Genomic DNA, 23427 nt, shown 5'->3' with positions numbered 1-23427 from the left:
GGATGATAGTTGGTGAGACTAGCTGAATCCACTGGGAGAGGACCCTTGCATTTGTTCCTGTAGTCTGCATGATTCGTCATGAACACTGGTGTTTATCCAGCTGGATTTCTTTCCCATTCATTCACTTCATTTAGTCCCACAGACGTAATATATTCCACCTTTTTTTCTGTCGACAAGTATGGTAATATTGATTATTCAGCACCTTTCTCGGTTAATGTTGTTGATGATACAACATCATCGGATCACGTATATTTCCTGTATTAGTTAGTTTACATTCTTCATTTGTTTACCTCGCCTTTATAAACGCCACATGTTTTGGAAGCTTAGTTGAACCAGAGGCCTAATTCTAATAAGGATCGATACTTGCGAATACGCATATTTTTATGGTCGACATTTTCTTTCCTTCTTTACGCGTTGATTTACTCTCTCTACGCATCATCATGATGCTGCCTAAGTGGCGGTCCTCAACGGCCTTTGTTACTGTCGTCGTCTGCGTGGCCGTCTTCACCGACATCTTTCTCTATGGACTGGTCGTGCCCATGTTGCCATTTGCCTTGGCCGATCGACTTGGCCTGGCTGAGGGCGACATCCAGCGATGGAACTCCATCCTGCTGGCCGTGTATGGCGCCTCAATTCTCCTGGGATCATGTATGTTCGCATGCTGCGAAACTCTCCACTCCCCTGGGTTATCGCCTTGCTGACTCGGCCTTTATGCAGTGCTCTTTGGCTGGGTGGGAGACCGGACGAAAACAAAGCAGCTCCCGTTCATGCTGGGCCTGGTGGTCGTGGGCGGCGCAACGCTGCTTTTCTCCCCTGACCACCTCGCTGCCTTTAATTCTTTTTGCCAGGGTTTTACAGGGGCTGTCGACCGCCATCGTCTTCACGATCGGCTTTAGCCTGCTGCTCGACACAGTCGGCAGCGAGCGCATTGGTCGCGCCGTCGGCTTCACCAGCATGAGCCTGAGTCTGGGCCTCTTCGGCGGCCCTATTGTCGGTGGATTCGTCTATGATATGGCAGGCTACTTTGCTGTGTTCGTCCCGGCGTTTGCGCTCATTATGCTCGAGGTCGTCCTTAGCCTGCTCTTGCAGCCACCGTCACGATCTCTGGAATGCTTGGAGACGCCTGTCCAGCGAGACGAGCAGTCGCCCCTATTGCCTGCCACAGGGCCTCCAGACAAGCAGACATCTCCCACGCTTGTCATACTCCTGCGCTCGCCGCGATTCCTGGTCGCGATGGTGGGAATGTGCATGTTGAACACCTTCATGACTGCGTTCGAGGCGGTCCTTCCCGTGTACCTGCATGAGCTCTGCGACTATGACTCCAGTCAGGTCGCTATTGTCTTCCTGTCCAACACACTCCCAATGGTTCTTTCGCCTCTGAGCGGCAACGTGGTCGATAAAGTCGGCCCCTTCTGGCCCGCGGTCGCAGGATTTGCCCTCGCAGCGCCGAGCATGATGCTCCTCAGCTTGATTCAGCACAACACTGTCCTCTGCTCGTTGCTCCTGCGCCTGTTTCTCTTCCTGTTCGGCTGCGGGATTTCCATGGCCATGCCTGCAATGATGACTGAGATTAGCATGGCAACAAAGGCCGTCGAAAAACGTTATCCAGGAATCTTCGGCAGCCAGGGCGCGTACTCACAGGCGTACGGACTGAGCAATGCCGCTTTCGCGGGCGGTACCCTCGCCGGGCCACTGTATGCGGGATACCTCCGAGAATGGGCGGGATGGACGGCTATGTCATTGTCTCTGGGAGGGCTCAGCGTGGTGATGGTGATTTTGGTGGTTGTGTTTACAGGGCGCAAGGAGGACAAAGTTGCAGAGGAAGTATGATGCAGTGGTAGAAATACAGAAGAAGCATTTAATTTGTAGAAATGATGGAGAGGGTGTCAGGTGTTGTCAAGCTGATAATGCTGCCATAATATATCGTTTCCTAGCTAGGATGTTATATGTTCGCCCAGCTGCACTTTTGATTCGAGCGAACTACCGCATAATGAAAAGTTCAATACTTATTACGTAGAGCCCTACTCCAATCTAATTGAGCTTAGAATGCAATTCCACTGGATACGCCAGAGATTCAATCTCATCTGGGAACGACAGACCCATCTCCTTGCGCACCGCATCCATGATCTCCATTACGACCAGACTTTCGGCCCAGGGCATCTCGGCGCTTTGCAGTCGACCCTCGCGGATACAGCGCGCCGCCTCGTCTGCCTCGAAGCAGAGCCCGTGTGCGCCGCCAGGGATGAGGTTAGTTAACTCACGGGCGACTCCCACGTTGCCGAAGCCTTGCTCTCGCTGGACGACACGCAGCTTGGATGGACACCAGGGCCATCCGAAGATCTGTATCTCTCCTCGATCGCCCTGGATGCGCACTGCAGGGCCCTTACCATCTGAATTAGTCGCGGCGCGCAGGCTTGCGGCGGCAATGGCGTGCACCTCAGGCCCGTCTCCGGTGGCAGCTGGAAACTTCATCATGATGGTGGTCGTTTCATCGACGCCAGTGGCAGGGTACTTGCTCATGATGGAATAGATCTCCGTTGGACGGCGGTTTTCGTTTTGCAGCGCCTGTAGCACCCAGTGAATGGAGTAGACGCCCACTGCCTTCTTGTCAGTATGGTTGCGGGAGAGCCAGGAGCTGGCATGCCTACAGTCCAACAGTGCACCGCCCGCCAGCTCTTTCTTCACCATTCGGTCATCAGCTGGAAAGTTGCAAGGGTTCATCCCCAAGCTATTGTCCGCGAAGATGCGGGTGACGACTCCAATCGTACCGTCCCGGAGGAGACGGCGAACTTGCACGCCAGCTGGCTGGAACCGCGTCCACAGGCCCTCCATGAGGAACAGCTGCTTCTGCACAGCAGTGACAAAGAGCTTCTTGGCCTGCTGCGCGTTTACCGTCAGAGCCTTCTCGCATAGGACAGTGCTTCCCGGCTTCCAGAGCAAGCATGGCGTTCTGGAAGTGGTGCGAATGCGGCGTCGCGATGTAAACTATGTCGATTTCGGAGCTGTTGACCAGGTCTCCATAATTGCCGTATGCCCGGCAGGATGACGGTGCATGGACTTTGTCGAGAAAGGCGCTTGCTGCTTCTTCAGAGCGAGAGGAAGCGACGCCGATGAGGGCGTGGGCAACGTCGGTGACCTCTCTGGTCGTCGGGTCGATAAGAAGATCCTTTGCGAAATCTGGGCATGTTAGTGGGATCTGGAGAGAGGGAAGACATGCGCACTCTCGGCGATTCGTCCTGTGGCTGTGGTTGTGTCAGTACCTATTGACTGTCTGTTGTTAGAAGAACTTACCCAGAATACCCCATCGCAGACATGATTTTCCCTCCATGATGATTCGCTACCAAAACACCTCGCACGTAGAACTTCAGCGTAAATTGCAAAAAGGCTGGTAAGAGGGTGGTCTGCACTGAGGAGTGTGTGTCACGGCTCAGTCTAGGCCAGGAGATCTTCATATAACAAATGAATCTATTCCCGCTAACTGTAGCTCTTCAACGAGAATATCAAACATGGAGAGGAGAGGAAGAAGAGATGGATCATAACAACATCAGTTGCGGGGAAACCGGCAGATCACATGACCCAAGGTGACGAGGCCGTCACACTGTGTGATACAATGATGATTCTGTTGAGACTCTTGGGAGGCAGAGACAGGGATGTTTCTCGTTACTATATTTGAACGAGTCAGCTCCGGGCTATTGAAGCACCGCCTGCATCATCCTCGGTCGAGACCTGTATGTGCTGGCCTGGTCAGGATTAAAAATGTGATCTGTACATTGCAGTAGGTGGCTGCATGCGAGCACCAAGATCCTCGCTCCACCTCGGCCTTCTCCGTTCTTGCTTCTGGTCTGCAGATCTCGGACACATGCACTAAAATGCCACTAGTACTCAAACAATGGGATCGTTCCAATCAGTGGAGCGGCATGCAGCAGCCACCGATGGGAGGTGGTTATCATTTCTGGTCTTGTTGCTGCAATTCGAAATGCAATTCACAGTCCGCAGATCACAGCAGGAAAAAGGACTTGTCTTTTTAATACGCGAGATGTACTATACCGGCCTTCGATTTAAAAAAGATGACTTGTCTCTCTAACACGCAAGATGTACTATTCTGATCCTCGATTTGAAATATTGAATATTTCATCCAGCGTATACCTTGTAAAGTTCATCCAGATATCCTCACCGTGTTGAAAATTTGGGTATGGGTTGAGCCCCTCTTCTTTGCTCAGAACGTCTCCTCGATTCTTCTGGAGCTCTTATTGCACACGCTGACCAGAATCCTTGCTCGGTATCAGGTTGATTTCCTCCAAGGACAACGACCTGCTTGCTCTTTGCCCTTACGATGATTTCCCCACCATTGGCCAAGCGAATCCCTACCATCTGCACCACGATCGTGGGCACTGAGCTGGCCAACATCAAGGATGTGCTCACATTAAACAACCTCAACGGCAAAGGAACCTACTCACGCCTCTGTGAGCAATGGCTTGAAAGCTCTATGAATGGCGGACGGGCTTTAGCAGTCTCCTCCTGCACCACGGCCTTGGAGATAGCTGCGATCCTCGCCAATATCCAGCCTAGCGATGAGATTATTGTCCCAAGCTACACCTATGTGTCCAGCGTGAATTCCTTTGTTCTACGCGGAGCAGTACCTGTATTTGTTGATCTTGATAACGCGACAATGAACATCGATGCCGGCTTGATTGAAGCCGCTATTACTCCCAAGACTCGTGTCATTGTTCCAGTGCACTACGCTGGCATTGCGTGTGACATGGACCGCATTATGGAGGTGGCGAAGAAGCATAACCTGTTCGTCTGTGAGGATGCAGCGATGGCCTGTACATCGACGTACAAAGGCCGCATGCTGGGCACGATCGGAAATGTCGGCTGTATCAGCTTTCAAGAAAAAAAAGAACTTCACTGCAGGAGGAGTCAAGGAGGAGCGCTTCTTATCAATGATCCCAGTCTCGTCGAGCGCGCCGAAATCCTGTATGAGCACGGCACCAACCGAGCACCCTTCATGCGCGGTGAGGTCGACCGCTATCAGTGGCTCGACATGGGTTTGAACGCGACTCTATCCGAGCTGCAGGCAGCGTTTCTGTACGCACAGCTGCAAGCAGCGGACAAGATCAATGGACGCCGACTTGAAATCTGGCAGCGATACCAGACGAACCTTGCCCCGTTGGCGCAGAAGGGATACATCACACTGCCTCATATCCCAGCAAACACAACACACAACGCCAATGTGTTCTACGTCCGGGTCACGGATGAAACTCAGCGCAAGGATTTGATTGTGCATATGGACCAGGCGAACATCCAGACCCATCCGCAATTCATGCCACTGCACTCGTCGCCCTATGGCCTGAAAAATGGTCGCTTTGTCGGTGTCGACCGTGTGACCTCCCTTGCAATCTCGCAGATATTGCTGCTGCCGGTGCATCTGACCTTGACGGACGAGGAGCAGGGGTTTGTCATTCGTGAGATGTTTGCGTTCTGGAAGGAAGACATAGAGAACTGACCAATAGCAAAATCGATTCCCTTGTTTGGTTTTATTGATTCGTTTTGTCTCGCCTTGCTGTTATTCAGAGAATCGTCCAACGTATATGTAGCGCCGCCAATACGATTTTGATCGTTGGATAGAATTATGGTTCAACTACATTATTTTGAATGCGGCCAGTAGTTGCTCGAACAATGTGTCCCCAGAGCAGCTGTAACACAGATCTCTGAGAAATTCTCTATTAGAAGGGGAATGGGAGTTCGCGGATTTCCTTAGGGGAAGTGTGCCAGTTTTGGATGGCACCTAGGGTAGGCTCCAGGATGCAACACAAGATGGGCTCAGTATATGTAAATATGCAATGTGGTCGCCAATCCTACAAGCGTGTTGGCTTGCCCATTAAGTACTTTGTTAACATCCGGCCTAACAGTTCTGTTTATATTCTCGTTCTTTCAATTCGTTTGTGGATAATAAGGTGTCGTCATTCGGTGCTTTGCTTTTAAGATCACAATGTATACCTTAACAATCTTTAAAAGGAAGTTTAGTTTATTATTTAATAGGAGCTCTTTAAATGCTCCATAGTTAGTAAAGATCTCCTTATGTAAGAACCTTGCTAATATCTTGTTTTTATATCCAGCAAAGTCTTTGCAACTACCTATCCTGTTATATAATCGACTACTATTATAATCCATCGATTCCTATTTGTTGTGAACTCAGGGGAAATGGGGCATAGGGAGCTATTCTATCAGCTACAGACCAACTAGCCTAATTAGGAAGTAGATGTCATTCAGTGGAAACACCAGGAATCGCAGTATCTCAACCAACTGAGCCTACTAAGCGGTTCCCTATATTCTCATTGAGGTGTTCACTTATCTAAAGGATTGAGGGGTAGAATGGGTCGGTAGATATTTCCTCACCGCCAAGTCGGGCGGATTATAGTGTTTCCATAACACTATTTAAAGATGTTAGAAGCTGTCTAATAGTTAAGGTTTACACCCTATTATGTCAGGATTCGGGTTCTGCCTCCCTCCACCGCCTGTAGATAGTTTAGTTCTGACCTCGCGTCGCTCTGTTTACAAGTTCTTCAAGCGATGTCTTCGTCAAAATAGAATCCAGTTGTTCCGCCATGCTCACGCCGTGACATTGTACTTGCTTCCCTAATATCATATTTGGCTCGGATCCTGCGATGGTCCTTGCATAGACATGTTCTGGTACGAGCTTTACTAGGAGTGCTTTTTTTTGTTGTATAGTTATATATCTAGTCTGCTAATTTATTACTGGATTTATTAACCTTAACCAGTCTCGTCCTAGGATTAGATTATGTATGTCCGTGTTTACCTCCTAAGCAAAGATTATACCACACTATTCCCCGATGTATGTCACAGGTAGGCCTCTGCACGGGACCGCAAAACCGCGCCCGGACCGGACCAGACCAGACCGCAGCGGTCTTTGGTCCTTACCCTTGGGACCGTGGTGCGGTCCGGTCTGGTCTTGCGGTCCTACAAACAAGACAAACATCGAAACCTGATAATATGCATATTTTATGTAGAATCTGTCTGTATTTTTAAGTATTTTGATTTTAGCTTAGTTTACTTTTAGAAGGTTAAATAATAATATTTATTAAACATGTACTATTCTGCCGAAGTAGCTTTTTATCTTTATTTGCACTAATTATATACAAAATCTTTATCTTGTCTCAAATGCTTTGGAACGTGCCCTAAGAAACATCTCTAAGTATAACTCTCTTCCTGTAGGTGGCTATTATTAGGTAGAGGAACCTCGTCCTGATTAGTGTTTTTAGTTAAATAAGATTATCTAATATAATATCTACCCTTCTCTTCCCAAGCACATGCTCACTAGAAGATTGGGTGCCTTTAGCAGTAGATAGATCTTCCTTATTATTACTAATAGAATTAAATTCCTCCTTATTTTTCTCCTGGGTGTCTTTTTGCTCTTTTCTTACTTGCTTCTCTTGAGTAGAAAGATACTCTTCGACTAGGGCAAGCTGCTCGGACTCTATATTAAATTTTATTGTACACATGAACATTATTAACTCCTTGATTGTCTGCGGCTTTAGTGACCCACGGCGGTAGTGGCAAATATCACAAGCGGAGTTAAATAACCGCTCTATGCCAGAGCCACTGGCTGGTGTTGTAAGGATATCTTGGGTAAGGCTTGCTAGAATAGGGTATTTATTTTAATGCTCCTTTTAGTATACCCAGGGGGTTGCCTGTACAGTACCTAGTAAGGTTAGTACAAAAGAATAGGTATACAAGTAATAAAAATAAAAAGGTTAGCTTACTACTTCTAAGATACCATGTAAGCTTATTACTTGCAGTTATTATTAGCTATAGAAACACAGCAGGCGTTACAAGCATATTAATATTAGAGATGTTGTTACTTGTAGGCTGGATAGTTAATATAGTCTATGACTTTTGTGGTGTTGCTGGTAAGGCTGGATATAATTTTTAAGGGACTTCTTGTAGCACGGCCCCCAGTAAGGCTCCTATTCTAATATTAAAAAAAAACTCGAGTTTATTCTGCGGTCCCAAGATAGTCCCAATTGCATAGAGATCACTAGGAATTTTATCGGTCTTTTTATAATACTCTGCAAGCTTCTCTCGCGTAGTATCTAGTGCTGACTTTATTACTTTTTTTTTCTAGCTAACTCTTTTTCAAGCTAGCTGTGCTTTTGCCTTCTTAATATAAGTAAACAAAGTATTGTAAATACCAAAGATATTATAAATAATAATATCTGTGGTTGTTAAAAAAGAAGAAGTAAATTAGAAGAAGGGTTAAGTAATTAATAAAAAAAATAGTTAACCTGTTACTATTTATCCTTATTTATCTTTATACTAGTAAGGTTAAATTCGATGCAGAAGTTATTAAAGGCAGACTGTAATTATCAGGCACGGCGAAGTATAAGAAACGTTAAATTCCAGCGTGTTTAAATATCTTGTATTAGTATAAGCTTTGGCTCTTTTGTCTGGAGTGCTATAAAGCTCTCACGGTATTAGGGACTTCTGTTGATATAGACCGCTACTTTCCGAATCTAAAAATAGTAAGTAATTAGTTAAGTAAAAAATAAAAAAAATAGTTATACCTTATTTAAAGTATCCACGATCTTTTTTATTCTCCTGCCGGGCTTTATTCCCTCCCTTAATTCATTTTATCTTTTTCTTATTATTCCGCGGGTTTGCATCCATCTGACCAAGCAGCTCTTTTAGACTAAGCTGTATAATATGTGCGATACAAGGTATCCAAATAACTAGTATATAACTAGGTAGCTCGAGGGATTTAAGCGCCTCTTAGAGACTACCTAGTAACGTACTGTTATTAGATGTGTTATTAGTAGTAATAGTTAATACCTAATTAGTAATCCAATATCTCTCAAGAAGATCAAGCAGAATAGTGCTTAGATAGGCGCCTGTATACAAGCCATGTAGTGGTTTAAAGCTAAGTAAAATCTCGCGGTAGTTCCACTCTTGGTCAAGAAAATAGCCTGTTATTGCTATAAAGGCTTGTTAAAAAGGTAAGGTCCAGCAATTTAATATAATAAAAGCTTAGCACCCTCGGGGAGCTTTTATAAAAAAAGTATATTGGCGCTGTCCCACTATTTCTTAAAGGTGCCGGCGGACTGTGGTTGCAGCAGGGATTTTAGGGAAGGAGGGAGCAAGCCGCGCCATTTTAAAAAGGGCATGGAATTCAGGATGCTCAACAAGTTAAAAGGGTAGCTGCAAGGCAGCTATAAAGGTAATTAACTTTTCCATCCAAGCTTGCGGCGTGAATAAAGTTTTCCGAGAAGCTAGGTATGCCTAGGGAGGGATTTTAAAATATTAGTAAAAGTAATAATAAAAAATATAATATATATACCCTATTTTTAATTATTTTTCTAATATCTTGTAACTAATTCGTTCCTTTCCAACAGATTACTGCTTGCGAATAATGTTTATTTATAGTAGACATTCCCCGGTGGCAATTAGTAGGATAGACAAGGATATAATTACAGTTCTTGCACATTACCTTAGGGGATCCATCCTAGATAGCAGCGACCTGGTGGAAGTAGTCCCAGTAATCTGCGTTGCATTTACCTTTAAAAAATATTCTGTTTTGTCTTACTTCTATACTCTGTTTTAAACCACCATGCAACAAAATCCTTATTTACTATTTTTATCTAAAGGATATAAAGCTTCTTGTTTGAAGGGCCAACATGTTCGAGTATTATAGGGATTGGAGGAGGAGCTACCAGTCAGGAAAAATTAGCTTTAAAATTAGAATTTGGTGTTTCGCGGCCGTCGAGATTAAATAACCTGTTAGATGTAAAGAAGGAGAGAGTATTTATTAAATTATTTTTAAACACTAAGAAGGGATAGTGGTCAGAGAACTAAGAGGCCTGGCTCTGTGCCATTTTAACAAATAAGTATATAATAAAAAAGGAAAAAAAAAAAAAAAAGCAGACTTACCAGATTATTTGTAGCTCACAGAAAGGAATAAGTAAAAAATTCTCAGGGAAGGTATCTAGTAGCAGATTATAGATAGATCAAATTGTACAGAGTATTTTATATAGTAATTAGCTGGCACGGCCCACTTTGCTGCGGTCTATTAGGATTAAGACCGCAAAGACCGCAAAGACTGCAAAAAGACCACTATACCCGCGTAGGACCGCAGAAAGACCGCAGAAAAGACCAAACACCATAAATAAGAACTTTTAGTAAATATTAAACAAGAGGGAAATAGTAGGACTCCAAAGAAGTAGTTTAAGGAGATACTCTTAGACAGTTTGGAGTTGTGGGGCCCAAGCCCACAAGTTCCAAACAGGAGAGAAGATAATATTTCTGTCACGGACCTGACCTTGCTATAGTATGCTGAGCTTAATAACCATTTAGTTATTAATTTGCGCCTTTTGGCTTTCAAAATATATATTTGCCACCCTATACAATCCACTAACTACTCCTTCGATCTGAACACACCACCAGAACTTAAAACACATAATAGTCTTAGCAGGGTTGGATATTTTAGATATTAAATATTTTATTAATAAGTGTATTTCATCTACTTTATGGTAGTTAGTGCTGAATTACCATAAATATTAAGGTAAATAACGAAACAGTGTTTAATAACAGTAAAAAGGAAGATGAATCATCGATTTATACAGCTAAAAAGGGAAGGTCTTGGCAATTTTATGCAATTGCGGTTCACTGTGGTGAAGACCGCAAGGGACCGCGGGGACCGCGGTGCGGTCCTAGCCTATCATTTGGGACCGGAAGACCGTACGGTCCGGTCCTTGGTCCTTGACCTTAGGACCGGGACCGCACCATGCAGAGGCCTAGTCACAGGCTGAACCTGTAACATACTATATAGGGCGCTAGATGCGACTGATCTTCGATCAGTCGTCTTGTACCTTTTATATGGTCAAGTAGTTTTATCTCTACTAGCGCAGAGACAACCAAACCATCACAATGTAAATAGGTATATAGACCTTATATATTGCGTATGCAATATCGCTCATCACACGGCCGGTTATGTAGGAGACTGGACGAGGTAGTAGAACACTATGAGCTGTAAGGACAGTCGAATAGGGACGGGGGCCCCAGGGGCCGCCGTGATGGCGGCCCTGGGGAGAGCTGAGGGAAGTCTATTGAGTCTTCTGAATGAATGTATTGCCTAAGCTATCCTTGAAGTCCTCTGTCTCCTCTCTCTGGTCTGCTACTTAAGGTAGCAGACCGCTATTTAACCTAGTGTCTGCCAAGGTCTTCCAGTGCACTGCCGTGGGATCCCATATCATACGATCTGGGATCGTATGATGTGGGATCGTGTCTTCGGAGTGCCTACGTGTTGGAGCCATATTCGTCAGGCACTATACATCTTAGTCATCCGGGATGATATCCCCCCCCTCACTTAGCTGCAACTCCGCCCCGGAGTTGCCAAGACGGAGCGATCAGCCTCCGGCTTTGTTGATATCGGTCCGATGGTGCGAGTACCTCACCAGCATCCAACAATGGGGTTAATCCTTTGTCATAGTCTGGTACTATGTCGAATCCGTCGCTTTTAAGGTTGATTAGCGAGGATCTGATTGGTCTAGATCAACAAAGCAGTCAAGTTATTATAGATCCATTGCAATGGGATTCTTGCGCCAGTCAGATTGCAACGGTCATGTCAAAGGGTTATCGAATCGCGCTAGTAGGAAGCGAGGTTGATTGTTATCACCAGATCAACCGTTTGTTGTTCTTCAGGTATAAATAGAACCTTTTATACTTCGCTAGTTAGTTATCGTACCCATTGTTCTTCCATGCCTTGTCGTCCTTAAGGCTGTTCGTTGACTTAAGCTGGTTTAATCGATTCCTTTCCGTTTTCGAACTGTTGTGTCTTCCTCCTATCAGGTATGTATATAATCCCGCTTGTTTTAACATGTCTTACTCGCAGTAGCATGGGGTTACGATTCCAAGCCGTCAAGCAGTGATCGATGCCTACACTGATAGTAAGTGTGCCTTCTTCTTCGTACTTTGCAGCTAACTCCCTTAGTCTGTCTCTTTCCTTTAACTGCGACCGATGTGAGCGTTCTCCGGTTGGTCGATTGGGGTCGTGAGGTCAACTGGGCGTCCGACAAGAAGGGTAAGCTGGTACTAAAGATAATTAAGACTGCGCAATAACAGAGCGCCTTGATTTTACACGAGCGTGGTCTGCTTTCAGAAGCTTGTTCGTCGTGCACTACCGGCGGAACATTTTAGTCGTGCGTCGCTCTTCCGGTGCTTAAGGAAGCTGCTTCTTACTCTGGTGCCTGTTTAAACTACATTTGGAACGGTCGCGGTTCTCGGTGCACTCTTCGCACCAGAACCTCCTGCAATGCTTGGAATGCTAATATAGATTAGTAAGTCCCTTATAGTTCCCTTTTTACTCGTCCTAATCTTGCTAGGTCGATACTTGAAAAAAGGTGGTTATCTGCGGTCTCTTGGTTATCGTGACACTCTTTGTGATTTCTCCTCGCCTGTGTCTATCCATTTATCCGATTCGTTCCTCTCGGCGTTTTCCTCGAAAGCCTCGGCTTCTATGACTCCTTCGAAGCGCCCTCATAGCGCAGATTCTGATGTCGAAGTTGTTGATACTCCCTTAAACTCGTCTAGGACTCCTGCTATGGTTAGGCGTTCTGATCGGCTTCAGAAATCTCCTACTGCTGGTGCGTCAACCGGTCCTTCCTATATTTTGTTTGGTTCTAGGAAGGGTCGTCTCTTCGATCCAAGTAATACTGGTCAGTCGTCGACGCCTTTTCGCTCAAAGAAGAGTTCTCTTGATGGCGATTTCGTGCCCTGGTCGGTCCCTAAGAATGCTTGGGATAATATTAAAACTCTGGAGATTATTCGCATGGAGCTTCGTCGCTACCTTTACATTGTTAACAACCGCATCGAAGCTCTAAATCCTAGAGAGCCTTCTCCTAATACGTTTTGGGACACCGTAGCAGAGTCCTATAAGGATATTGAGGTTGGGTTGGAACTGGATAAGTTAAAAGGTTTGTAGTTTTATTATATTCAGCTGGTAATAGAATTTTGCTTTGTATCCTAGCAGATAAATACCTCTTTGTTCGGGATTTGCGTAGCTTCTTCGTGGACAGTAATTAGTTGTGAGATTAGACTATTGCTATCGCAATTATACTAATCCGATTTCTCCTGGTAAGACGGTATCACCACTGCGAATAGTCCTTTAAAGTCAATGTCTCTGGCGTCCCTTCGACTGCTTAACTTCTCCGTTCCTTTACCTGGTATACCTTCCCAAGTCTTATTATCTAAATCAGTCAAGTCTGCACTTTCAACGGCTTCCGTGGCAGGCTTTGTTCTACGTCGCGTGGAGCAGCTAACTCCCACCGGTGTTTGTTTACCAACGCGCCCTTTTTCTTCTGCTCAAGGTAAGGCTTCCTCGCGTTGGGTTGGTAAACCTCCTTCCCTCCTTAAACAAAGCATACTCCTGAACGCTTACAACCGTCCTATTTCTTCTAAGTTCTTTCCGACAACTCGTTATATAACGGCGGGGATGGTTTATCCTGTTCAAGGACCTGTCGAACTTTAACCGGCTGTTGAAGTGTAAGTCCTTTTTCTTTTAGCTTTTGATTTAAAGCTGCTGACATCCAAAGCTTCGTGGGGTCCTTATCAATCCCTGCTTTGACCAAACGTTGACTATTTATTAATGTGTGGACTCGGTGTCCACCGGGTTCCTCTAACACGTACGTCCCCAAAGGATGTCTTTTAACAATCTTGTATAGTCCGAACCATTTACTCTAAAACTTCTGCGGTGTTTCGTTCCGTACTAACACCCATTCTCCTTTGTCTAGACGGTCCTTCGTGACTAGCGTGTCCCGGATCAGGTTCTAACAGATCGCGTGTGCCAAGAGTTTTTGTTTGCTTGCGCACGTGCATGCATAACGCGCTGTATACAATCCTTGCTGCTGCTTGATGTCTTCGTTGAGTCGCCGTCTTCTGGAAGACGCGGCTCTAGCCCATAAAGGAGGTAGAAAGGACTCCTCTTTGTTTGCTTCTGCATGTGTATGCGTGCTGCGAACACTGCAAGGGCTAAGTACTTATCCCACAAGCGTGTTGGCTTGCCTATTAAGTACTTTGTTAACATCCGGCCTAACAGACTGTTTATATTCTCGTTCTTTCCATTCGTTCGTGGATAATAAGGTGTTGTTGTTTAGTGCTTTGCTTTTAAGATTGTAATATACACCTTAACAATCTTCGAAAGGAAGTTTGGTCTGTTGTCTAATAGGAGCTTTTAAATACTTTATAGTTAGTAAAGATCTCCTCGTGTAAAAACCTTGCTAATATCTTATCTTTTATATCCGGCAGAGCCTTCGCAACTACCTATCCTGTTGCATAATCGACTGCTGTTATAATCCATTGATTCCTATTTAGAGTTGTTGGAAGCCGTCTGATAAGGTCTACACCCTATTACTTGAACGGTTGCATTCCTTCCCGCACAAGATGCTGCGGGCGTTCTCTCTCAAGCCTTTACAAAGACTATTTAAAGTCTGACAGTTCGGGCAATGCTTCAGAGCTTCTTTAATATTTTTCCGCATTGTTGGCCACCAGGCACGATTGCCTATGGCTCCTAGTAAGGCTGGATATCCAAGATGTCCGTAATCACGGTGCATTCTATTCGTGAAGTCCTTTTAAAAAAGGAACTTCTAAGTATGGCGCGTTACCGTTGTCTGTTTTACAATATAATTGTTCGTGACATAATTTAGGAGCGGTCGACGCGTTTTGCTTACCCCGCGGATATGGAGCAAGATATAGTCTCTCCTCCCGCAGTTTAAAATCCTCTGCCGTGGTTTCAACTGCCTTCCGCAATCATGATTTAAGTGGAATTTGCTTGTCTCGCAAGTATATAATTATTGCTAGGTACTATTCTCTTTCCAAGACATTCCCAATACTACAAATCCTTGTCTGACTCTGCTTCTCCCACGCATCTAGTGCGTTAAGAAAAAGCTTAGGTTACTTAGCTATTTTTGCCGGTACGTCCTTAACCAGGTCAGGCCGGCGGCTAATAGCATCTGGTACAACTGCTTTGGAGCCTTTTTAATATCGAATTTAAATATTATACATCTAGAACTCTTTTACCTATCACGCAAGACGTTTAGAATATTTCTTCGTGTCTGTAAGGTACTGCAAGCTTTCGTGGTCCGTAACCACAGTTATCGGTTGTCTATTATTAATATAATAATCCCATCGACGAAGCGCTTCCTTAATTGCGAGCAATTCCTTTTCTTGTGTCGGATAGTTCTGTTCTGCACCAAGTAGTTTTTGGCTGTTATACACAACAACCCGAAATACTCCATTCTTGTTTTACTAGAGTAGTACTATACCAATCGCTCTATTTAATGCATCAGTTTTAATTTTATATAGCCGTGTTAGATTTGCAATAATTAATACTAGTGCCTCTGTCATCTTCTTCTTTAAGTTATTAAATGCAAGTTAACAAAGCACTATTTATTAAATAGGTCGAAACTTCTTCTTTCTTAAGGTTTTATCTAATTCCTTAAGTAGCTCGTGAAGGGGTACGCATATCCGTGCGAATCCCTTAATAAACTGGTAATAATAGGTAGCTAGACCTAGGAACTGTCGTACCTTATGAACATTTGTCGGAATAGGCCAGTCCCTAATAGCATCTATTTTTGCAAGTACCGGTCGAATTTCACCGTTACCAATTATGTGGCCGCAGAATTCTAACTACTGTTGTCTAAACTGACATTTCGAACCCTTTGCATAGAGTTTATGTTCTGCTAACCTTTTAAAAACTTGTCGTACATGTTCTGCATGCTCTTCTTCTGTATCTAAGAAGATTAAGATATTGTCGAGATACACCACAACAAATTCGAAATTTCTCAGGATGTCGTTTATTAATATTTAAAAGCTAGCTGGAGCATTACATAGCCCAAACGGCATCGCTAGAAATTCGAACTTTCCGAATAATATATTAAACATGGTCTTTGGTATTGATACTTCTCCGACGCGTAGCTGCCAGTATCCTGATAGAAGATTAAGCTTTAAGAGATACTTAGCGTTCCCAACTCTATCAATAAGCTCTAGGATCCTTGGCAGAGGATAGGTGTTCTTTACCGTGAGTTTATTTACTGCGCGGTAATCTACATATATTCGCTATAATCCGTCCGGCTTTGTAACTAACACAACTAGTAATCCCCATGGACTCGATAAAGGTCGAATAACTCCCTTAAAAAGTAGTTCTTCTACCTGCCGCTTTATCTCCTTGAACTTCTCCGGGGATTGGGGGTAAGCGTTGGTGCTGACTGGTAACATGTTTTCTGTATTAATCTCGTGAGTTACTTGTCTTTCTGGTGGTAGTCCAGGTGCTAACTCCTCCCGGAATACTAATTAATATTGCTTTAGAATATCTCGAATCCTTTCCGACCTACACACAGGTTCCTTGGTCTTTTTTTTTTATCGGCCAGATTATATATAACCATGCTTCTGCACTTTTCTTGTGTATCTCGTGTTGCACTTGCTTCCCTGATATTATATTCAGCTCGGATCCCGCGATGGTCCTCGCATGGACATGTTCTGGTACAAGCTTTACTAGGAGTGCTTTTTTTATTGTATGGTTATATATCCTGTCCGCCAATCTATCGTTGGATTTATCGACCTTAACCAGTCTTGTCCTAGGATTAGATTGTGTATATCCGTGTCTACCTCCCAAGCAGAGATTATACCGCACCATTCCCGATGCAAATGGGCACGTGGACCTTGTATATTGCATATATACTACCCTTAGGTAGACGTAGCTTAAGTGGAGGGTGTTTAGTTTGTCTAATTATTGCACTATAAGATAATTGTTCGCATATCTGTCGAGCAACAAATATATAACTTGCACCCAAATTAACTAGTATTCGTGTTAACACAGTTCTGGTAATCCCTAGCAAACCTACAAAGAGATGCGCAGGTTCTTCTATCGCTGCTAGTTCTCCTGGTGGCCATTGCCTTTTAACTTCTTCGTCGGCCTCGTCAGGATCAAGGGTATCGACTAGCGATAGTTCTCTGCTATTGGAAGCCTTTGCCATTCGGTTAACTAGTGCTTCCTTGTTTAGTAACCCTCTTTTTTCCCGGCTCCTGCTCCGAAGTCTTCTTCGTTTCCGGCTTCTTCGAGCTTTTGCCTCCTTGTTATTTCTTAGCCGGGCAGTCGGAGTTCTTATGCTTCGTGCTTCCACAACTAAAACATGCTCGGTGCTTTTACACTATTTCTTCCAAGCGGGTGACGATCTTTTGGAGGGTTTGGGGCAGCTATAACTGCGCTTAGGTCCATTAGTTCTGTGACTTGATTATCTCCAGCTATTGTTAAGTAGTGTCCGGCCAAGGCTACGCCTTGCTTATATATTGCGAACCGTTGTACCACCTTATTATACCTTAAAGGTTGATTTATATCTCTAGCCCACATAGCTTGCAGAGCCGGTTTTGCTCCCGTGACGAACTTCCGGATTAACATAGGCTCGGGAATGTCCTCCTTAACTCTGTCGGCCGCAGTACGCAGCGCTGTGCCATAGCTTTGCACTAAACGGGTTCCTTGCGTACACGCCTCGTATTCTTCCCACCTTCGTGTGTCGCTCAGAATCTCGCCAAAGTTCAGCTCAATCCATTCCTTGAACTGTTCGAAAGAGGTGATTCGGCATGTAGGGTCGCTTCGTGCTTGTTCTCGCGCGGAATACCATCGATCCCGTGCTAAACCCGTCAGACGTTGTGAAGCAATTGTGATTTTGTCGAGATCGGTTGCTTCTTTCTTCGTGATCTGCTGTTTTGTTTTCGAAATAGTCTTCAAGGACTATTAACCACTTACAAGCAGCATCCTTAGCATACTTCCCACCGTACATTGGGATAACGCTCAGGTCTGACATTTTCCGACTAGCTTCCTTTGTTTCCCGCGATATGCCTCCCACTGGATCCGAATAACCATCCATCCGTTGACCATGGCCCATTGTCATCTGCTCGAGCCTTCTTATCTGCTCTCGAGAGTTCCGGACTTCTTCCAGCAAGGCACGAAAGTCTGCAGTGTTAAATTCGATTTCTTCCTGTGCGTCGTCCATGGATGCGTTACTTGGGGAAGAAAGGTTCGGAGTAAAGGAGTTGTTAGCTATTCTGTTAAGTGGGCGCACTTCGTCGTTGTTTCGATCAAGCTTCTTGTGTTTCCTTTGAAGAGTTGAGCTGGTTGAGTAAGGAAGCGTCGAGGAGGGGAGAAGGGCCTATTTATGCTTGCTTCCTCCATCCTACCCCCAGTATCGTACGATTCCATATCGTACGATGCTTTGAGCGTGGCCTGCGCTTCTGCCATAAATGCCTTAGCAGTCGGTCGGCTCGCTCACTCCGTGTCCGTATACACCTTATCCGTCCCCTACTCCGGCAAGGGAAGTCGGATCGTGTGAGCAGTCATCTTCCAAGCCAGACTTGGTCGATTGACCGCATTACAAGCTGTGTTTGCAGCTTCCAGCTTGACATGCTACCAGATGCAATATCGCTCATCACACGGCCGGTTATGTAGGAGACTGGACGAGGTAGTAGAACACTATGAGCTGTAAGGACAGTCGAATAGGGACGGGGGCCCCAGGGGCCGCCGTGATGGCGGCCCTGGGGAGAGCTGAGGGAAGTCTATTGAGTCTTCTGAATGAATGTATTGCCTAAGCTATCCTTGAAGTCCTCTGTCTCCTCTCTCTGGTCTGGTCTGCTACTTAAGGTAGCAGACCGCTATTTAACCTAGTGTCTGCCAAGGTCTTCCAGTGCACTGCCGTGGGATCCCATATCATACGATCTGGGATCGTATGATGTGGGATCGTGTCTTCGGAGTGCCTACGTGTTGGAGCCATATTCGTCAGGCACTATACATCTTAGTCATCCGGGATGACACGTATATACTACCCTTAGGTAGATATAGCTTATGTAGAGGATACTTGGTTTGTCTAATTATTACTCTGTAAGATAATTATTTGTATATCTGTCAAGTAATAAATATGTGACTAGCGCCCGAATTAACTAGTATTTATGTCGGCACAGTTCTGGAAATCCCTAGCAAACCTATAAAGAGATGCGCAGGTTCTTCTATCACTGCTAGTTTTCCTAGTGGGCATTGCCTTTCTACCTTTTTATTAGCCTCGTTCGGATCAAGGGTATTAACCAGCGATAGTTCTCTGCTATTAGAAGCCTTTACTATTTGGTTAACTAGTACTTCCTTGTCTAGTAACCCTCTTTTTTTCCTGGCTCCTGCTCCGAAGTCTTCTTCGTTTCCGGCTTCCTCGAGCTTTTGCCCCCTAGTTGTTTCTTAGCCTGGCATAGGCTGACCGTTGGGAGGGAATCGGGATCCCGAAAGGGTTCAAGTCCCGTCCCATATTCCCAATGGGAATTAAATTTTAATTCCCTTCCCATGCCAAGCTATTCGGGAAGGGATATTCCCATTCCCTCTTATCTTAAAAATCACGTCCTGTTTCCCGTCCCATTTCCCATATGGGAATTTCCCTTGGGAATTAGGATTAGAAAAGGAAATTCCCCTCCCGCTTAGTTAGAGGAAAGGAAATTCCCATTAGGAATATGGGAAGTGGGATATTCCCGATAGAAATGGGAATTTCCCTATAGGATTTTCTTAAATATATCTTGTAACAGATTCAGGTAACAATACTTGACTAGTTTAAACACGGGAGATAAATTATTATTAAAAGGATGTATAATCAAGAACAAAGAAAAGGTAATTGTCAGAATATTAAGATATTACTTAATATTCTAATTACCTAATTAGGAAACTCCTTAATAAACGAGGCTACTAATCCATGCATTAATTAAGCAAACAAAATATTCAAAAAAAATGCAAGCAACTTAAATTAAAAATCAAGCACCGAATTAAAACCGAACTTGAGCCGAATTTTAGCCGATACTTCAACGAAATATCTCCAAGTTTTTACCAAGAAATATCCGAGGTCTAATATAAAAGCAACCAAAACCCCCTTCAACGAAAAAAAATGGACAATCATTCTAAAATAATCTTTCAATATCTACCTTCCTAAATAGGAAATCTTCCTAAATAGGAAAGCACAAATTGTTCCCTATTATATTATGTATTAATTATATTTTATACTTGTTTAAATATAACTCATCCCTCCACACTATCAATATTATATAATACTATTATAGAATAGTATTTTCAACCTTTTTCCCTAGGCTAAATCTAAATAGGTATAGCCCATGGTTATTCCCATTCTGGTTAGTCTAGTGGTCCACTTTCCTCCGTCAGTTTCTATTTATTATTAGTAAGCTTAAATGCCTGAAGTGTAGGATTATTGCATTTATTAAAAACTTAGTAAGAGGACCTTGTAATAGTAATACTCGGATTACCATATTATATATTAAATTTCAGCGAGAAGCAACATCCTGGACCATGTGGAGTGGTGGATTCCGAGATTAGACCTTTTAAAAGAGTTCACAATATTAAAAAAGAGGCATTAATTGCATTTATAAGTAGTTAAATCTAAGTAGTTAAGATAGTTAGTATACTATTACTATGCAATATCGCTCATCACACGGCCGGTTAGGTAAGGGACTGGACGAGGTAGTAGAACACTATGAGCTGTAGGGACAGTCGAATAGGGGACGGGGCCCTGGGGAGGACTGAGGGAATTCTATTGAGTCTTCTGAAGGAATGTATTGCCTAAGCTATCCTTGATGAGTCCTCTGTCTCTCTCGTCTCCGGTCTGCTACTTACGGTAGCAGACCGCTATTTAACCTAATGTCTACCGAGGTCTTCCAGTGCACTGCCGTGGGATGATGTGGGATCGTGTCTTCGGAGTGCCTACGTGTTGGAGCCATATTCGTCAGGCACTATACATCTTAGTCATCCGGGATGACAACTAAATACTACTACTACATCACTATAGCACTTACCTTGTGTAATATCTTTCCAAAAATATCTTTGTGTTTTAAAAGTGTTAATTTAATTCCTTTATTATTAAAAAAAAAAAGGGAAGGGTCTTATTTAATAATTTAATATTAAGTGCTTGAATAACTCTCTTCGCGACAAGCTGGATAATATAAGCAAGGCAGGGTAGATAGTTTTACTCTGCTAACCAAGATATATTCTTTAAACTTAAAGACTTTAATAATAATTTACATAGAGTTTTATTATTACTAGCATTGTTTGTAGTAATAACTAATAATTAATCCTTAATACCATGTGTCTTAAAAAGTTGGAAAATAGTCTTAGTAAAAAAAGAGCCACTATAAACTCCTGCTAGAGGCTTAAACCCAAGAAAAACCTCCTTCCGCTCCCACCGAGATGTTATATAAGAACTAATAACTCCTAGAAATAAAAAATAATTTGGACTTGTCCATGCATCTAATATTAAGGATATTTTCCCTCGAGATAAATATCCTAACAAGATCTTATCCTAGACTGCCTTAAATTTGCTGTCTAACAGTTTTCGGAGCTTTGTTCGGCGAGGAATATTAATAGTTGGATTAAGGAGAGAAAGAAGACTGATAAATTAAGGATATTTAATAGCTTGGAAGGATAGATTCAGTGCAAAAAAAATGTTTTAAAAATTTATTTAGTAATATTATTATTAGTCTTTGGAGGGATTATGAAAGTACTGTATAATAACTAAAAGTAAGGTTGTTTTTTTTTGTATATTTCCTACTAAAACTGTTACTAAATACTATTACCAAATAATGGGCTGTACTTACTGTAATTATTAATTACTGTAAATTAGGACTCTTTTTTTTTTTTTTTTTTTACCCTGCTTTTTTAAAATGCTTATTTATTCCAGACGTCCTATTATTATAGTAGATCCCATGCTGAATAATACTCTAATATGTATAGTATTAAAAACAGGCTTTTTAGTATAAAGCTTGGCAAGTTAATTAAACTAATCCTATAAATTATTTTAACTTCTGCTTTTATTCCAGTTCGGGTAAAAGAATTTCTTATTTACCTTGCTATTAAAAATTCCTATACCAGTAGGTGTTTTCTTCCACCACTTTATAAAATTAGAATAGGAGGACTTCTCCCACTTTATATATTTAACACTGTTAATTAATACAGTTTTAATATTTTCAGAGGGTTTAATATAGGATAAAGGTGTGGGGAAGAACTTAGATACTATAGGTTTAAAAATATCCCTTTTAAGGATAAAGCAGAACGCAGAGGCTTAGAAGATATGCTTGAAAAAGGAGTTAATAAAAAATTTTCTAAGTAAAAGCTTAGAGATTGGCTTCTTGATAATAATATTTTGTAACAGTAGAAAGTAACAGTAAGTATATAAATAAATAAAATAAAACCTAATAAAAAAAATTTAAGCAGCAAAGAATAATAAATAGGATAAAAAGTTCTATGGTCGTAAAATCTTAGTAGGAAGCCTGTCTATTATTAGGCCGGGATATATTTATAATCTATTACAAATAGTATTAAACCTTATATAGCCAACGTGTTTTAATAAACACAATTTTTATTAAATAGTCGCGTAATTAGAAGGTACAGAAATAAGTATTTAAGGTTAAAACTAAGATATTTAGGAAATTAGCTATGGTGTATTCAGAAAACGCGAGAATATTATATATTTAGTGGTATATTTATAAAGTATATTTTAGTCAGTTGTTTTAAAGAGAGATATATATATATATTATATATAGTATTGCATTTAATATTATATAAACCTAGTGCTTTTTATGTTATTTTTATTTTATTTTTGTTTTATTTTTAATTATTCTCTTTTAATAGGAATTTAAACTTATATTATTTTTCTAAGCTTAGGTACGTAATACTTTGCAGTAACAGCCTAATAAAAAATTAAAAAAATTGTTAATTTTATACTAAACTAGACTATTAAAAAACTTGCCTCGAGTAACTAATTAATAATAATTAGACTTTCCTAATAACCTACTACTTGTTCTTAAATTCTTCCGAGTCCTTATTTTCTTCCCCCCAGATACCTTAATTTTATTACCAGAAAATTCTTTTATTATTGCCCGCCCAAATTGGTTTAATTGGGGATTTCTGGTTATAGAAATTATAAAGTTCTTGATCCAAGGCCTTACTAAAAGCACTAATTAATTTTAGTTTATCACGACCGTGTCTTAAAACTCGTTCTTTAAGAAAATTAACCAGGCAGGACTGGCGATGCTTCCAGAATAAAAGAATAGAATCCTAATTAATATAAGTGTTTTTTTTAATCTGTTACCAAAGATTATTACCTTTGGGGTGGTTACAGTAGCTGGCTTAAAAAAGATCTTAGCTAAAATCTTGCGAGCTGCTTTATATTTTTTTATAACTATTACTGCTTCTTTCTAAGCCTTTTAAAGCTAAAGCTGCTTTTTATACCACTTTTGGACCTCTTAGTATTAAACCTCTCTTACTATAACTAGACCCTGAATACCACCCTAGAGAGAGAAAGAGAAAATACCCTAGCCAGTTAATCCGAC

The 23427-nt window shown here is 42.5% G+C and overlaps 6 protein-coding genes across 6 annotated transcripts; 3 read left to right on the top strand and 3 right to left on the bottom strand.

Moving 5' to 3' along the window:
* Positions 1-440: 440 nt before the first annotated feature.
* Positions 441-1830, top strand: ATNIH1004_010645 (uncharacterized protein; the record flags this gene model as incomplete). The annotated part of the gene is made up of 3 exons (XM_033575213.1): positions 441-648; positions 718-779; positions 859-1830. The coding sequence occupies 3 exons, from the start codon at positions 441-443 to the stop codon at positions 1828-1830; spliced, it is 1242 nt and encodes a 413-aa protein (XP_033423231.1).
* A 201-nt stretch (positions 1831-2031) lies between these two features.
* On the bottom strand, positions 2032-3328 carry ATNIH1004_010644 (Gfo/Idh/MocA family protein; the record flags this gene model as incomplete). The annotated part of the gene is made up of 5 exons (XM_033575212.1): positions 2032-2597; positions 2649-2928; positions 2987-3177; positions 3222-3242; positions 3292-3328. 5 exons carry the CDS (start codon positions 3326-3328, stop codon positions 2032-2034), a joined length of 1095 nt encoding a protein of 364 aa, XP_033423230.1.
* A 1005-nt stretch (positions 3329-4333) lies between these two features.
* Positions 4334-5506, top strand: ATNIH1004_010643 (uncharacterized protein; the record flags this gene model as incomplete). The annotated part of the gene is made up of 1 exon (XM_033575211.1): positions 4334-5506. The coding sequence occupies one exon, from the start codon at positions 4334-4336 to the stop codon at positions 5504-5506; it is 1173 nt and encodes a 390-aa protein (XP_033423229.1).
* Positions 5507-11512: 6006 nt separating this feature from the next.
* ATNIH1004_010642 (uncharacterized protein) lies at positions 11513-12994 on the top strand (the record flags this gene model as incomplete). The annotated part of the gene is made up of 4 exons (XM_033575210.1): positions 11513-11662; positions 11909-11960; positions 12005-12094; positions 12396-12994. 4 exons carry the CDS (start codon positions 11513-11515, stop codon positions 12992-12994), a joined length of 891 nt encoding a protein of 296 aa, XP_033423228.1.
* Positions 12995-17300: 4306 nt separating this feature from the next.
* On the bottom strand, positions 17301-18059 carry ATNIH1004_010641 (uncharacterized protein; the record flags this gene model as incomplete). Its single annotated transcript, XM_033575209.1, has 3 exons — positions 17301-17310; positions 17385-17697; positions 17813-18059. 3 exons carry the CDS (start codon positions 18057-18059, stop codon positions 17301-17303), a joined length of 570 nt encoding a protein of 189 aa, XP_033423227.1.
* Positions 18060-20574: 2515 nt separating this feature from the next.
* ATNIH1004_010640 (uncharacterized protein) lies at positions 20575-20820 on the bottom strand (the record flags this gene model as incomplete). Its single annotated transcript, XM_033575208.1, has 2 exons — positions 20575-20662; positions 20717-20820. 2 exons carry the CDS (start codon positions 20818-20820, stop codon positions 20575-20577), a joined length of 192 nt encoding a protein of 63 aa, XP_033423226.1.
* Between the last annotated feature and the right edge of the window lie 2607 nt (positions 20821-23427).

The sequence above is a fragment of the Aspergillus tanneri genome (assembly GCF_003426965.1).
Source record: "Aspergillus tanneri strain NIH1004 chromosome Unknown AapTan_5_pilon_pilon_pilon, whole genome shotgun sequence".
In the NCBI taxonomy this organism is placed as follows: domain Eukaryota; kingdom Fungi; phylum Ascomycota; class Eurotiomycetes; order Eurotiales; family Aspergillaceae; genus Aspergillus; species Aspergillus tanneri.
This window is presented reverse-complemented; position numbering and strand designations above follow the sequence as displayed.